The 17,770-nt window shown below is 37.3% G+C and overlaps 1 protein-coding gene across 2 annotated transcripts in view; it reads right to left on the bottom strand.

Moving 5' to 3' along the window:
- LOC108914647 (MMS19 nucleotide excision repair protein homolog) overlaps positions 1 to 17,770 on the bottom strand; it is a 46,982-nt gene that overhangs the window by 26,754 nt on the left and 2,458 nt on the right. For both annotated transcript variants that reach the window (XM_018720493.2, XM_023456067.1), the window contains exons 3-4: positions 11,546 to 11,726; positions 457 to 662 (exon numbers count right to left, since the gene is read on the bottom strand). In XM_018720493.2, coding sequence (XP_018576009.1) covers positions 457 to 662; positions 11,546 to 11,726 — 387 coding nt within the window. The remainder of the gene's footprint in view (positions 1 to 456; positions 663 to 11,545; positions 11,727 to 17,770) is intronic.

Here is a 17,770-nt window from a genome sequence, read left to right as displayed (position 1 = left end):
AAATCATTGTGTTTCGCCCTCTGTGGGTGGCAGTCGTGCAACAAAGTACCTGGCAATATAGCAGGTCGCTTCCTACTGTAGCCATTTGAATGGCACAGTTGGGAGTCAGCACAACAGATGGAGCCATTTGCGCTTCGCGTACAATATATTGTAGTAACTAATTGGTTAAGTATCTTGTTTTTCCATAATTAGTAAAGTTTGTTATTTAAATTTTATGACAGTATTTAACTTACTGAAATAAATTTCTCAAATGTTTAGAAATTTCTTTATTATGAAGTTATAATTTGGGTTACTGCACAATTTAATTTTAATTCACTTATAAAACTAGTTACGAGAACTAGAATTAATCTGCAGTATGAACTAAAAGATTGAGAACTTAATGGAAATATTTTTCTTACCACACGATTGTTTAACAATAATCATATTTTGAAATAGAAATAGAAATAAAATACTTACTCTCCCAATGGAAGGAGGTGTTTTAAAGTCGACTGGAAAGTAACATGCTATAACCTCAAACATTTCTTCGGTTAGGTGGCCCAGTGGAATTGTAGTCAAAAATGATTTTAACCATTTAAACAAAAACATTAAGTTTCTAGGATCTCTTTCTCCGTCAATAGATGATATTACTCCATAGACAAGATCTAACTTCATCGAAATTAATGCTAAAATTTATTTCACACATATTAGTAAACATTCATTAGCTGGAGAAGAGGAACTAACCCACAATTTTGCGCTAATTTGTACAAATTTTTTAAATATGTATTTTGGCAATATAGGACGTGTCACATAACATTCCTAGTTGTATTTCCTTAGAAACTACTGACCATTGGTCAGTTGTGTGTGTGTTTAGGATTTTTTTAAATAATGAATTGTATCTTGAAACAATAAGAAAATTTGTATACAGTATACAGAATGTAACTTTAAGTGGGGGTCAGTCTTTTAAGTGTAATAGTATGTCTTCCCCTGAATACGAATTTGAAATTCTTAATAAATAGTCGTTATAATTAGTTTTTTAAAATGTACTTTAATTCTTGTGTATGCTGCCACTGTAATACGCATGTATTTGTAACAAGATTGTCGGCAACCTGCAGTGCATGTGGGGAGATAGTGTGGGTCAACGGTGACGAAGTGAAGGAGGTTAATTGTTGTTCCGCATTTGAATTTTGAAGACAGTACATCTAACTGTGAATTTGAATGTTTTTGATCGAAGTCCTTATCCTGAGGTCCACATAGTTAAAAGAGGCGGGTTACACATTTAAGAGATTATGCGAGCTATAAAGGTCAATACGCTAATATTGGACGGGAACAAATTCAGAGGTGTTATAAAAATCATGTGTAAACAAACTATTTATTTTTGTGTATTTCATTTATCATTGATTGATTATTGATTACTGCTTGAGTTTTTTGCTAGGTTACTTGTTAAGTACTGTTTGTGGCAACACCCACTCAACAAAAGTAACGAGCGCCAAAGAGCATTGTGCATGCGCTGTGACTAAAGCGAGCCGTTATTTACTTAAGTTTTTATGATGGAATTTGAAAAAATAAACTTTTAATATGTGTCCCTAAAGGTCAAAGGAAGCCTCTGTATAAATATGACCCCCCACTCAAAGTATATTAAGTAGTCCAAGCTCTTACAGAACGGTAAAATAAAAATTTTATTTAATGCACATTTCATTAGTCCTCATGTCGTTCCAGTAGTAGCCACTCTCCTCACCCTGCTATCCTTTATGACAACCATGGTGTCTTCTTTAAGCTAGGATTGAATTGAATCCACTTTGTTTTTATGGGAGTTTGGACACAAATTCTTTATTCTTCTTTCCTAAAAGTTATTCCTGATATTTTGCAATTATTGGAATTTATTCAACCTTGTTTCGGGAATTACTCTTCTCATGTGGAACCTCAATCAATTTTATCTTTAACGATGGTACATACATATTTTTCTTTAAACAGCCATGTACCTTTTATTTGAATCTGATTTACCTACAGTAACAAAACCTATATCTTCTTCTAGGCAGGAACTATGACAACCATATTAATTTTCAATTAAAGAATACTGCTCTGTTGTTTTCATTTTCAAGGATAATGCTTGAAGAATGTTTTGCTCTCAACTTCATTCTTGGCAAGAATATTTATCTTCTCTGTTCTCAATTTAGTTCGTTCTTAGCCTTGTTATTTACAGGATCATTTTCTGTAAATCATCCTGATTGCGTTCATATAGAGAATGTTCGTCATTTTTGTTTGTCCATGGCAAAGAACAGGAACAAATGCCTGTTCCAAGTTCCTGATTAATACTAAGATTAGGCTTAAGATTAGTGTAAAATTATGAAACTTTGGCTCTAAAGTATTGGCCTATTAAAATTATTTAAAACCATACAATTTAATACACTTCCAATTAAATTGAAAGACGCATGTCAATTTTCTCAATAATATCTAAGCTTATGTAACCTACAGTGTATCAGTGTAAAATGATTCAAATAAAAATCTTCCAAAAACTTGTTATTCTTGTCAAGAAACAATAAATAAAATTGAAAATATCTGACAATGATTTTACAAATCTAGCAAACAGGAAAAAAGCCAATGATTTAATTGCTATTCGATTCATTAAATTTTTTTTGAGTCAAGGATTAAAAAATTTCTTTGTAAACTAATACCACCTACCCACATGAAGGTAAAAAAAAAATATCCTAAATTAAACTGAATTTGTTTCTTCAGCATATAGTGTTTTAAAATGACTTAGTTTCTAAGGCAACGTTAGTGGGAATGCTAAGTGACTATTATATTGTTTTAAAAACAGCAAAATTTGTTGTTTGTTATTCATTTAAATCTGCCAGAGAAAAAGATTTTAAATGAAAATCATGACATTAATAAATTTTTTAAATAATCTGGCACTGAATAAAAGTATCTCACAGCCTTAAACATATTTTGTTTTTGTTTTCAACTGTTATTTACCAAATATGTAATATTGTTTAAAATCATTTAAATACATTACTTCTTTACAAATTATATTGTGCAGTTTTAATTTTGAACAGAATTTATAACTTTTTTTAAAAATAAACAAATTCTGGTGTTATTGCTTTGCCTATTAGAATATTGTACATATTTCTTTTTAGAATGGAGGAGCTAGTTTAAAATTAATCTGCATCCACGTATTAATTTTACAAATTTCTGCAAAACTATTTTAGCACATAATTACACAAAATTATGTGGTAGATATGAGTGTTAATGATGGTTCCAGTTTATTCTGTGTCGTATTCATATTCAAATATTAACACAACAAAATATATCTATTTGAAATATTAATCTTCTGGAAAAAATACAATTTAAGTTAATAAAACAGATAACAAATATTGAAATTGTTTCATCAATTAATAAAAAGAAAGAAACATTGCTGAAAATGAATCTAAAACTAATTTTATAAAAGCTTTTTCTGCTCATTTCTGTGGTGTGTTTTATGTTTTTATGTTTTATATTTTTAAAACAGAAATGTCAATTATAAAACGAATTACTTTAAGCAATAAGTTTCATATGAACATGGGTTGTAGAATACTTTGTTTTTGAGATGCAGGGTGCTAAAATTTAAAAATATATCACATTTTTTGAATATAAAAGTTTGTCCTCCAAACAAAACAGAAGAGATTTTTTTCTTAAAGAATTCCATTGACAATGAAGAGCACTAATCGAATTTGCAGAATAGTCAGTGGGCTAGAAATTCTGACGTTTTGTTGTACCAACTCCCGTATCTACAGTATTGGTTGACATATTTGTAATTCAGTAAGAATTTTTTTTTAATTCTATAAACCAGTGACCCAACCTTCATCCATAGTTTTAATGTCAAACATTGCCAGAGATAATTCATAAATTGTCATGTTTTCTTCTAATTTCAACAGCCTGTATCTCGAAAATGGGCCATTCTACGACCTATGTTGATATAAAACTATTTGCTTAAAATAATTGTCCTATTACCTGATGTTTTCTTTTTAAAATTGTACCACCCTGTACAAAGCAAGCATGGTTTATGACAACATATTTTGAAAATTGTAAACAAATTAGAATGACAGCCCTGCAGAGATACGAGGTACGTTAGAAATGTATCAGACCTTATTTTGTTTTGTGAAAACCTGATGGATTTGAATCAAGCTCGCTTGCATGGGCTTACCTTGAACTTTTGTGCGCATGTGTAAATTTTTTGCCGTCTGTTTATAGCGGCAGCATTTGAGTGAGGTAGTGTGTAGTGCTCTCGACGGTTTTTTTACTACAAGGAAAATGAAAGAACGACAGGAGCAGTGCTACTGCATCAAATTTTGCCATGCGGAAGATGCAGATAGTTTTCGGTGACGATGCTATGAGCATCACACAGATTAAGGAGTGGTACAAAGTTTAAATATGACCGCACATCGGTGAAGAGCGAGCCACACTCTGGTCGGCTGTTGAACATGTCGAAATGACGAGGTCAAAGTGACTGCTGTGGTGATGCGGAACCATTGTGTGACTATCCGAGAAATTGTGGAAGAGATGGGAATCAGCACTTTTTTGGCATACTGCTCACGGCGGAGCTAAAGCAACTTCGTGTTGAAGACTCACAGGACATGCTGGATTCCACAAACAGTTCCCTTCCTGGAGGGGCTTAAGTAGCTACAGTGAACCCAAGAGCTAAACCGGCGGGAGTTTCATACTCCTGGCAGGGTCACCCAAGCTGGAAGGGTTGAGGGAGAGTAGTGAAAACTAAGAAACAGCTCAGCTACCCAAGCCAAGGTGGAAATGCATTGTGCCGAGAGCTGAATGGTGCGGGGGTAGGTAAAAATGTCGCATCGTGAACGATCTCTTTGGGGAACCTGGCACACCCCATCGTATTCAGCCTTCCGTCAGGTATTGGACCAAGAATCTAAAAAACAGGAACCCAAAAAGGGGGCCGTCCACATCTGCCGGGGAAGCAGTAATTGCTGACCGGGCGGAAAATAAAACAGCCACTGGGAAGCAAACACCAGTGACTGCTATCTCTAGGGGAGTCGACAGACTGAACCTGGAAGGTAGGAAACAATTGTCTGGTGCGCAAAAGCGCAAACTTAAAAAACTGCGGAAGACAGAGGGGGGAAAAGGACAGGGGCCGGTGACGGAACCTGGCTCGAGTACCACTCTAACTCTGTAGGCAGCTGAACTGGGGCCAAGTGGACTCGGGAAGAAATGTAGACAGTCGGACGGTAGTGAGCCGATTTCCGAGCGGCCTGTTTCTAAGAGGCCTAAGGCCACGGGACAGCGTGGCAAGACTTATGGGGAGGCGCTGTCGGGGATCCAAGCAGTGGTGGTCCCCCATGGATACCCGGAAGTCTAGTCTACTTGTCCAGTCGGCGCTTCTGGGGGCCTTTGATGGGATCACACGACCGCGCTTCCTGGAGTGTAGTCGAAGGGGGGGGAACGCTAGCAATCACCGCCTTCAACGAGGAGAGCCTGCAATGGCTGAAAATGACTATGGCGAGCTTGGTGCCTTGGGAGGGGGCTAGACTCAGCGCTGTTGAGCCTAGGGACCTACCTAAGTTCGCTAAGTTCACCGTATGGTTTCCGGGTCATCAGGATGACCCGGAATGCGCCATCTGGAAAACCAGAACGGGGAATTGAGGATGGGGGCCTGGAAGCTAATCAACCGCAAGGTTGAGGAGAAGGGCCAGACCCTAGTCCTCTCAGTAGATGAGATGAGTGTCAAGGTACTTCAGAAGGAGGGCTTCAGACCATTTCTGAACTTCACCAGGGTCCTTTTTAGGAACCTGGAGAAGGTCAGGGTAGATTTGGGACCTTCTGATGAAGATCAGGAGGGACCAAAATCTGTATTATCTGGTCAAATTCCAGGTGATACAAGCGAACATTCAGCACAGTAGAGCGGCATCTGCTGCTCTCTGTGTCAGTGTGGCGCGCGCAAATGCGGATTTGGTTTTGATCCAGGAGCCTTGGGTACATGGATCCCGGGTCAGAGGATTGCAGGTAAGTAATGGTGGCTTACTGTATTGTAGCCACCAAACTAGACCTAGGGCTTGTATTTATTATAAGAGTAGCATCAACATTTTTCCTCTTCCAGGGTTCTGCACGGATGACCTGGTGGCGGCCGAAGTGACTTATGTATCGGAGGGAACGCAGAGACAACTGGTGATTTGCTCAGCGTCCTTACGATAAGAAAGAATCTCCTTCAACCAGGGAACTGAGGGACCTGGTAACCCGGTGCGAGAAGGAGAAGAAACAACTCATCGTGGGATGTGATGCCAACTCACACCATACGGTGTGGGGAAGCAGTGATGTCAACGATCGAGGTGAGTCTTTATTAGATTTTCTTTTTAGTTATAATCTAGAGATTTTGAATGTTGGGAACGAGCCCACCTTTGTTATAAAAAATAGGAGTGAAGTCATCGATATAACAGTGGGATTGGGACCGGTATGTTATAATATTGCAAGGTGGCATGTGTCGAATGAGCCGTCAATGTCAGATCATAGATATATCCACTTTGAGATCATAACGGATTATAATCCGCAAGTAAGAACCTACAGAGACCCAAAAAGAACTGACTGGGACTCCTATAGAATGGAGTTACAGGCCAAGACTAGGGAAATCTGTACAAAATTAAGGAACACATATGATCTTGAGAGGGCTGTGGAGGAACTCCAAAACGCCGTCACAAGATCATATGAATATAGCTGTCCTATCAAAGTGAGGTCCGACAAGCACACCGTACCCTGGTGGAGCAAGAAACTCACACAGTTGAGGGGACAGACAAGGACTATTCAATAGAGCAAAGCAGACAGGAGAGTGGGAGGCTTATAGAGCAACCCTCACTGAGTATAATAAAGAAATTAGGAAAGCGAAGAGACTCATGGAGGAAGTTCTGTGAGGATATTGATAGTGTCCCACAGTGTGCTAAACTCCAGAGACTTCTCTCTAAGAACGGTAATACGAAACTCGGGTCTCTTAAAGCACCGAGTGGGAAATACATTAAAACTGGAAGGGAGACATTGGAATTACTTCTAAATACTCACTTTACGGGCTCCAGGTTATTAAACCACGGAGATGAACATGACTGGGATCACCAGCAGAGGGTAACGACCGGGTCTCGACAGAACTGGGAGGTTGCCAAGACGGTGGTGAGTCAGTCACGAATAAGATGGGCAATAAGTTCTTCTTTTGACCCATTTAAATCACCAGGAGCCGATGGAATCCTACCTGTACTGTTACAGCAGGGGGTGGACTGTCTAGCTCCGGTTTTAATTCACATCTTTAGAGCCAGCATTGCACTTAGTTATATACCGCTGGCATGGAGATCGACGAACGTGGCGTTTATTCCTAAACCAGGGCGTCCATCGTATGCCCAGGCAAAGGCATATCGCCCGATAAGTTTAACATCTTTCCTCCTGAAAACGTTGGAGAGAATAGTTGACAGGCATATAAGGGACGGGGTATTGAGGGCAAATCCTCTGCACAGGTACCAATACGCCTATCAGGCAGGCAGATCAGTCGACACAGCCCTTCATAGCCTAGTCTCTAGGATAGAGAGGGCAATGGACGACAAAGATCTAGCTTTGGCAGCTTTTTTAGATATTGAAGGGGCATTTGACAATACACCTTTCGAATCTATTAATTCGGCAGTTCGCAACAGGGGCCTTGAAGACACTTTGTGTCGTTGGATAGATACCATGTTGAGAAACCGGACAGTAACAGCTACCCTTTCGGGAGAGACATCCAGGTGTAAGGTAGGCCGGGGCTGCCCCCAGGGAGGCGTACTGTCTCCCTTGTTATGGGGATTAGTGGTGGACGGCGCACTGGAGGGCCTTAATCGAAAGGGGTTTTATACACAAGGCTATGCGGACGACTTGGTCGTTCTCATAGTCGGGAAACATAATATTATCGTTTCAGAACTCATGAAAGAGGCTTTGAAATGGATAGATGACTGGTGTAAGGGGCAGGCACTGTCAGTAAACCCTGACAAAACGGTCGTAGTACCCTTCACCAGGAGAAGAAATTTAACTGGACTCTCTGAACCTATAATAGGGGAGAGGGGCATTACACTTTCCAGGGAAGTAAAATATCTAGGAGTGATACTGGATAATAAGCTTACCTGGAATGCGCACTTGGAAAAAGTGGTGAGTAAGGCGAAGCAGACACTGTGTGTATGCCGCCGCCTTATTGGGAAAACCTGGGGACTGAAACCAAAGATGTCACACTGGTTGTATACGTCGATAGTAAGACCCAGGATTCTTTACGGCGCGGTGGTATGGTGGCAGAAAACACAACAGACCACAGCGAAGGAAAAACTGAATAGAATTCAGAGATTGGCCTGTTTAGGTATAACGGGGGCGATGGCATCGACCCCGACAGCTGCACTAGAAGTCATGCTAAATCTGCCACCGCTGCATATAGTGGTGGAGAGAGAAGCGCGGCTAGCAGCATATCGACTCAGGAATAATAATGACTGGAGGGGTGGTTCCCACTCCAGGATCAAAGATACATCTATGTCGGAACCAATTCTTGGGATGGTATCCGACAAGATGGTTCCAAAGTTTCACTTCCACAAGCCATTTGAGACTCGAATAGAGGATCAAAGCGAGTGGGAGGAAAGGTTTAATACCCTGGAAAGGTGGAGCCTAGTATGGTTTACAGATGGCTCCAAAATGACCAGAGGGACGGGTGCAGGAATATATGGACTCAGACCCAGATGGAGTGCAAGCTACAGTCTGGGGGAGTTCCCTACTGTATTCCAAGCAGAAATCTTCGCGATAATGGCGTGTCTGGCAGAGAATGTACGTAGAGGTTATAGACGTAAACTCATATATATATTCTCTGATAGTCAAGCTGCAATTAAAGCTTTAGCCGCACACAAGGTAAGTTCAAAACTGGTGTGGGACTGTTTACAAATGCTGACTGAACTGGCCACCAACAATACAGTCAGACTGTGTTGGGTGCCAGGGCACAAAGGCATTTGTGGAAATGAGAAAGCGGATGAACTTGCTAGGAAGGGATCCGAGACAGTGTTCATTGGCCCGGAGCCCTTCTGTGGCACATCTCCCAGTGTGGTCAGGCGGGCTCTGGGCAAATGGACAGAGACAGAACATAGGAAATACTGGACTTCAAGGCCAGGACATAGCCATTCTAAGGAGCTTATGGAGTATCCTTCGAAGGGAAGAGCGAATGAGCTACTGAGCTTGAATAGAATCCGGCTCAGGAGAGTGACAGGACTCATAACGGGACACTGTCACTTTAGGAAACATCTACATAAGCTAAAGCTTGTAGACAGTCCGGTCTGCCGAGGATGTGAATCGGCGGATGAAACTTCTCTGCATATCCTGGGCGAGTGCCCGGGATTTGCACGTAGCAGAATGGCGCTCCTTGGGAGACCCTACTGGAACTGAGAGAAGTGTCAGCAAGGAAGCTTTTGGACTTTGTAAAAAGGACAAATCTACTTGCTGAATAGGACTAGTAGTGGGATGCACAATAGACCTAATCAGGCCCCAGTGCTATGGGACTTATTAGGACCAACCACTAGAACTAGACCTTACACTAGAAGTAGAGGAAGAAGAAGAAGACCCCCACTTCATGAATATCATCATCAATGGTGATGAGTCTTGGGTGTACGGGTATAACCCAGAAACCAAATCCCAGTCGTCACAGTGGAAGCATTCCACGTCATCAAGAGTAAAGAAGGCCTGCCAAGTGCGCAGCAACGTGAAAGTGGTGTGACTGCTTTCTTTGACTACCACAGTGTGGTATACCACGAGTACGCACCTCAGGGTAAAACAGTCACCAAAGAGTACTACAGGGATGTTCTCAGATGCCCACGTGATGCTGTGCGGTGCAAGAGATAGCTCCTTACTCTCCTGATATGGCCCCCTGCGACAAAGCGATTTCAGACAAGAGAGGATATTATGGCTGCAACAACAGCTAAATTAAACTCCATTCCGAAAGTGGCCTTCTCGGAGTGCTTGCAACAATGGCAGCACCGCTGGGAGAAGTGTGTGGAAGCCCAAGGAGACTACTTCGAGGGTGATTAAGTTTCCAATGCTCCAGGTATGCCAGTTTTTTTTCTTTGGCCAAAAGTTGGATACTTTTCTAACAGACCTCGTAAATTAAAGCAATCTTTTTATCCACATCTTTATCAACTACTTAATTGAATAACTTATAGATTGTTAATATAAGACTGGGGAATAAGTAATGTCCGTTTTTTTTTTCAAGATATTTTATCCTTTTATTTAACTCGCCTTGTTAGTATGGATCAAATCTTGCAACTGAATTTTAAAACAGTTATCCCCAACCGATTGAGCTGAAATTTTGCATACATGTTTAGTTTGGATGACAATGCATGGTGGCACTAAAAGCTTGTTTTTAAAAACATGAACTTGTTAATTCTACAATTATCAATATGCTAATCAGTGATGCATTCTCTATCGTTATTTATGACCTCTCAAAGTTTATCAAATTTTTCGATGCCTCTTCTGTAGTAATCCTCTGGTTTTGATTCGAAAAACATATCCAACCAAGTTCGTAACTCACTGTCGTTATTAAAAAAAACACTGCGTAAGGAGTTTAGCAAAGAGCGGAAGAGGTAAAAATTAGGAGGAGTGAGATCAGGAGAGTATGGCAGGTGGGACAGAACTTTCCAATTCAACTCCTGAATGGCCGTTTTGGTCATATTGGCGATATGTGACTACGCATTGTCATGTTGCAAAAAAAGATTGTATTGCCTATCCGGTCTTTTTTGTGGAATAGCTGCGTGGAGTCACCGTATTTATTGGACATAGAGTTCTGCATTGACAATTTGATTGTTTGGTAAGAGTTCGTAATAAAGAATCCCACCTGACACATAACACTGTCTTTCGAAAATGAAGTTCTGGTCTTGTCTGTGGAGTTGACTGTTTTTTGGGCCTTAACCATTCTTTCCGCTGTTTCAAGTTCACATACAGACACCATTTTTCAACACCCGTGACAATACGATGAAGAATACGTTCTTTATAACCACATATTGATCAATGACAACAGAGCAGCAACTGCGAAGCATCGACTCTTATTGTTTTTGTTCAAAACATGTGGGACCCACGTGTCGAGTTTTTGAACTTTTCCCATTGAATGCAGATGGTTTACTACTGTTTTGTGAACACCGCCCATCTCCTGAGCCTTGTTAATTATCTTGGATTTTCGTGAAAAAGTCGACTCAACTGCTCTTCATCAAATTCAACAGGGTGTCTGGAACGATTCACATCTTTGCCATATACGGCACAAATTTCCCAAGTAGTTTGAACGGCTTTAGCGTTTTCCTCTTCTCCATTAAAAACAAAAAGCAAGTGTTGAAAATAATCAATTTTATCAGCTTGACATTTCATTTCAAATTAATGAAAATTCATAAAAATTATATTTAATGAAGCAACCAAAAATACAACTGATAGATCAAAATGTCTTTCGAATGGCATGTGTCAATTTGCCAGTGTTTTTAATTTTCAAGTGAATTTTTAATTTGAAAACAACGGACATTACTTATTCCCCAACCTATTATATATTAATTTCAAATTTCCAACATACCTTCTTTGTACTTTTCTAATGATAACTGAAAGATTTGATATATAACGTATCGGTCAGATTGTTGCTGTTGTTGACATGCTACATTGAGAAATATTGTATTTAATATCGAATGAATAGCTTCTTCAGGGAAATATTTGAATTTGATTAATCTCAATATTCCTTGAAGTACTACAGGAAGTATCTACAAAAAAAAAAAATTATTCACTACTTCGCATTCAAAGGACGGCCGGTCTAATACCTTTGTAAATTTCATTTAAATAGCTTAAATATATAAAAAAAATATAAAATTTTAAAAATAGAAAAAACACTGTCAAAAATAAAGCAAGACATAACTATGCCAGAAATAATGTAGGATCATAACACAGTAAGTTACATAATATATAAAATGAAGTTACCAAACAACAAATTTATTGGTGTCAAAATAAGATGATTTTAATAAACTTGTTTCTTTCCAAAGTTGCTAGAGAGATAAATATTTTGTTTTTTTCCATGTAACTTCTGCTAACGATTTGTACAATTCAAATTGAATTAAGTTTGCTAGAACAGGTAAACCAAATTCATTTCATTGTTGAGAGGGATGCCACAGGGCAGTATACTTGGACCTCTCTCATTCATAGTTTTTGTAATGATTTTAACAATATAATTTTGGATAAAAGTAAACAATTTATCATTATCTATGCAGATTGCAGATCATACCAATAATTGATTAATAAAGGGATCTAATTATATGAATATATTGAAACTAGTTAATGTACCAATGAAATCGATGAAACTGGTTCCCCAAAAACAAATTAATTTTAAATAAGGATAAAACTGATTGCATCTTATTTAAAGTGAATAACTTAGTAGATGCTCCACTGAACATTATCAATATACTGAATTCTATGCTTTGCAAAATTTTTAGATGCATATACAGGGTGTCCCACCACGAATAGCCACTATCGATATCTCAGAAAGTACTTATTCGATAAATCAAAAAATTTGGCAACCTAGCAACACAGCTAAAATATTTAGGATTTTATGGCACTTCCAGTTATACTTCTTGTTATATGTATACTTGCTTTAAATTAAATATGATTATCTTTGTAAATGTAACATGTATTACTCAAAGATATATTTTTTGTCATAATTATTTTATTTACAACATTTCGTTAAATACCAAAATATCATACGCTGTCCTGATCTATTTCTTTGGCACTCTAGACGTAGATCTTGAAATTTAAGCAGAAATTAAATATGATTATCTTCTTAAAACATTTATTTTATAAAAATACAATCCAATGTTATATGGCTTTGTAAATGTAACATGTATTATGCAAAGATATATTTTTTGTTATTATTATTTTATTTACAACATTTCCTTAACTACCAAAATATCATACATTGCTCAATGTATTTCTTTGGAACTCTTCTAGATGTAGATCTTGAAATTTAAGCAACAAGCTGCCACTACATCGACATTAACTATCTTATTTTAAATGGGATACCCTACATCAGCGGTCGGCAACTAGCAGACCGCGGTCTTGTTCCGGACCTCGGAAGGTAAAATACTGGACCTCCAAAAATTTTTTGAAAGCATAATTACTCAAATTATTTAAAAAAATATATTTTTCTATAGATAACAATACGTTTGAACATTTTTTAATGGTTAGTAAGTTAGTAAAAAAAACTGACTCAAGACCGCAAATGTAATTTCTCCCATTGATTTTTTAATACAAATATGCCTATCTATTGTATTTCACATTATTTTGTGAGTGCATATTAAAATAAAAAATTAGTGAGGAATATGAACTTTTTTCTGAACCTCATTACATATTTTCAGAAGTATCCGGACTCCACCTAAAATTACTTGCCAACCCTTGCCCTACATATTATTGCATTTTCGGATTCTACGTGAAATTTGAAAGTCACTTTATTAAATATTCCCTATACCTAGGAGTAAAAGATTTTGAAATATTAATTATTCAAGAAAAAATTTGAGACGCAGGGGTCCGCGGAGATGCTAGTAACTCTTTTCAGGATGATATCAAGTGGATTTCTGGTACCTGTAAAGGGCATAGGTAACACTAAATTATAGTACACCAACAACTTAAAACATTTAATACTATGTGTTTCATTTTTGCTGTTACATTTTGAAGTTAATAGCTGTAGCTGTTAATTTAAATGGAACACCCTGTACTCTGTAGTATGCAGATTGAAATTTCCTTTCAAGCCATATTACTGTTTCCGTTACTACTTTTAGAGAACACTCCGAAAACAATTGAAATAACTTGACATTTGTCAAGTCAGTTGCCAAATTATTTATTGTGTCTATAATAGTTTTTGCTGAATTTAAATAAAAATGACTGGGGGTTGTTTAAATTACACTAATAAAGATTATTTTAATTTGTTTGTTATTTAAGGACGATGTACAAAGCAGCAAATTCTCTACATGTTCTTGAAATTACTTTGTCACATTGTCCAACAAATTAAAATAATCCTCACTACTATAATTTAAACTACCCCCAAGCATTTTTATTAAAATTTTCGGCAAAAACTTACTAAAAACTATTATAGACATAACAATAATTTGACAACAAATTTGACAAATGCCAATTTCTTAACAGCAACTGTATTGTTGTGCACAGGAGGGCCGTCTAACTGAAATAGATACTTTGTCTTTGAAATAAAATATAAAAATAATTGTCATATAAATATTTTTCATAAAATGCACCGTTATTGAGATAAATGGTGGTGAAGCTGTTCACTTTCATAGATTTTTTTAAATATCTTTCGAACTAATAATATTTAAAAAATATTTCTTACATTAGCCAATTGGTACTTAAAGTAATCCCTGAAACATTAACGTCACCACCCTGTATTTCGAAAGTTAAGTACCTACCCTATATTATTTCGCATTTCCTTCAACATTTTTCTTGATAGTTTCGTGTATAATTTATTTGAGTTTATTAAAAATTCAAAGATGGTATTTATTGTCTTTTATTTCAGATCTATTCAACATAACCCTGTAAACCTCAGCTAATGGGTGGACTTACTAATAGATTAAAGTAAAAAAGTCAAATCTGACCATGTATACTATGTTCGCCTTCTTAAAATAATAATATTGTACCGTCTAGGACTTGAGTCACTGGTGCTCCATACATAAACTTTGATAAATGGGAAATAGAGCTGTGCACAAACTATTTTGAATATATCAAAATGGATAAATTATATTTAAAAGTGACATTCTTTCTTAATCTCAAATTGTAGTTTTTATTTCATTACCATTAGGAAAGCTACACAAATTATCCATAGCACCCTGAATACTATCGCAACAAAAATTTGGATAGTAGGTATTTCTGGGGTCCTGATCATGAATCCGTGATTATTTTTGGGATAAAAAAATCTCTTATATAATTTTCTGGTTTTTAGCCTTATAAATTGCGTCATATTTGGACACGGTTTCGAATTTCAGAGAACACGAGGTATGTACGAGATAGATTTTTTGAAGGTGCATCCAACAAACACTTTTCCCAAACTAAATTTAGAATCAATATACGAGTTGTATATGTTACCGGCAATGTACAAAATCGGGCAATGTGCGAAATAATAATAATAATAATATCTCTACTTCTCATTCTAACTACTAGAATTAGCCCAGAAGTCGGAGACTTGTGCGGGAGAGGAGGCGGTATGTTATTATTACGCAGGCCGCGTTTGCGCCCAGGAACGACTTATGTTGGTAGGCCCTAACCACCATTCAGTGCAGGAATGAGGGAAACCTTAAAAACCTCATTAATTAGATTGGTGATCAAATGCCAACCGGTGTCAATTTCTCACATTAACCCAAGCCAACATTCTTCCACCCTACCATACCTGCACAGAGGGTGCCAATTCTCCGTACAAGCATAGCTAATCTACGGTCTGCCGGCCGCGGGATTCGAAACCCGGGCAGATAGCACACATCGATTTAAGTACTCCAATTCACCGGATATTATGCAAAACCAATACTACTTTGGGTAATCTGTAAATCTATTACGCTGTTTTAGGCAATCTGCAAAATGCCTGATCCGATAGTCAATCTGAGGATTAAAGGTGTTTACTCCTCACATTGACTAGGAGGATTTATGACGGTAGCTGAAGTTCTTGAATGTAAAACGAGTCTTCGATCAGCCGTATCTATTAGTTCTACCACCGGTGGTCAGGGAATGCTGAAATGCAACTGTACTAAAAAGTGATGCAATAAATCGTGCAAATGCTTTAAAAATAGTGTTGTGCAATAGTTGTTGTCACTTTTCTAATCCCTGCAAAATTAAATAACAAGTGTTTGTTAATCAACTTTTTGAAATGTTTTGTTGTACTATACTTGTATTTAGTAGCAAATGTATTTTTTATTTAATGCAGAAATAAAATATTTTCTGGCGATGTAACAGGTTTTTTTTCCAGTTTAACACACACAATAAATGTTGTTATTTATTTTCAAATTGTCTAGTCAATGCGAGGAGTAAACATCTTTAATCCTCGGATTTAAACGGAAAATTAACCGAATTAACCTTTGTTGTAGAAACAACGGTGGTCATTTTGAACAGTTTTTATAATAAGTTGTATTAAATCTAATAATATCGACTTTGTTACTTTTATCTCCAGCATTTTTTATTGTATTTGATTGTTTTTACATAACTCGTCGTATGTGTGTGCGTGTATCCATATCAAAGTAACATGTAGTATATCTTACCGTAGTAAACACTCATTAAGAATTGGCAGGTACAATGACTTAAAGATCAAACTGAAATTACAGTCAACCTACAAAATCAGTGCCTACTAGCACCATTAAGTATTGTAATATGGGTGGCAAGATAATGTAGATATTTAAAAAATATTTTTTTGTACCCAAACCGCCCATTTAATCAAAATTCTATAAGAGGCCCAAAAACTTCCAAATTGTATCACCTATCAAATAAAAAATAGTTATCATTATTGCTCGAAAGAGGAAAAAGTTATGAATGGATATTATCACCATACATCAATTTTATAAGAGTTGTAAGTTTTAAAAAACACTCTGTATAACACCAAAATTTGTAGATTGAATCGAATAATCCGTATTCCACTTATTTACAAAATTAAAAAAATTTTCACGAACTTTGAGGCCATCTAGCGGCCAAACGAAGCAATTGTTGATATAGGTGAATTAGCCTAAATCTGCTTATTTTGAGTCCTGGAATGTGTGGTCTTTTAGGTAATTATTTACTTTAGTGGCACCACCTCCAATTTTCCCAAAATTTTGTCTACCCCCCTATTTTCGATTGTGCTGAACACGAATCTGAAGTTTTTTTTGTGCGGTCGAACCCAGTTTTTGAGAAAAAAATTTTTCAAAATTCTAACCTGAATATTTCAGATAACNAATTGTCATGAATTCTTCAGTCGAGAAATTCATTTTTTTTTTTGTTAATCTACGATTACGAATTCACAATCATATTAATTTTTCAGTATATCAAATTATAAAATATAGGTTATCAGCAGGCAGGGTGACCAACCTAGTAGACCTTTTTAGTCACTACAGATCAGACTGATCAGAGACAACCCTCAACCATAGATATAATAGTATTTGGTTGGAGGCAAAGCTGACTTTTTGCGCATTTTAGCTGTTCCAACATGAACAGCGAAAACGGCGGAGATTTGCCCAAAGTCACGTGACCTAAAATGAAAATCGAACTACATTGTTTAAAATGGAATTCTATTTCTTATTAGGAAATTGACTCTTTCTGGTAGTAACATAACAAGTAAAGTGTTAAAAATATGAAAATATTTTTAACACTTTATTTTTAGGAACAATAATAAGCTTTATTAAATTTTTATACTTTATAAAACAATTTTTATATACATGAAATGTTTCTTATGCTCAAGAAGCATCTGATTATAGATATTTAATCCAAGTCCAAATTATATATGCGGATAGGCCAATGGATTACACGCGCCATTATTCTATGGCTAGAAATTGGCCTCAATGATTTGGGATCGAGGGGGATTATCCCTCTTTATCCTGCCTCATCTCGTGTAGGCCTGGACAGCCTTCGTAGGTGGGCCCCATCCGTCGTCTACCCCGACCGCAAATGCGGCCGGTGTAGGCGCTTTGTGGGACCTCCTTTTGTCCTGGCTGGGCCCCGCCGGCTAGGGCCCTTTCTTCTGGCGCTCTTCTTGCTTCGCCGGCTCGTCTGTGTAAACCCCGGGGGTAGTGTCATGTTTATG

Source organism: Anoplophora glabripennis, unplaced genomic scaffold, assembly GCF_000390285.2.
Source record: "Anoplophora glabripennis isolate ALB-LARVAE unplaced genomic scaffold, Agla_2.0 scaffold1113, whole genome shotgun sequence".
NCBI lineage: Eukaryota > Metazoa > Arthropoda > Insecta > Coleoptera > Cerambycidae > Anoplophora > Anoplophora glabripennis.
This window is presented reverse-complemented; position numbering and strand designations above follow the sequence as displayed.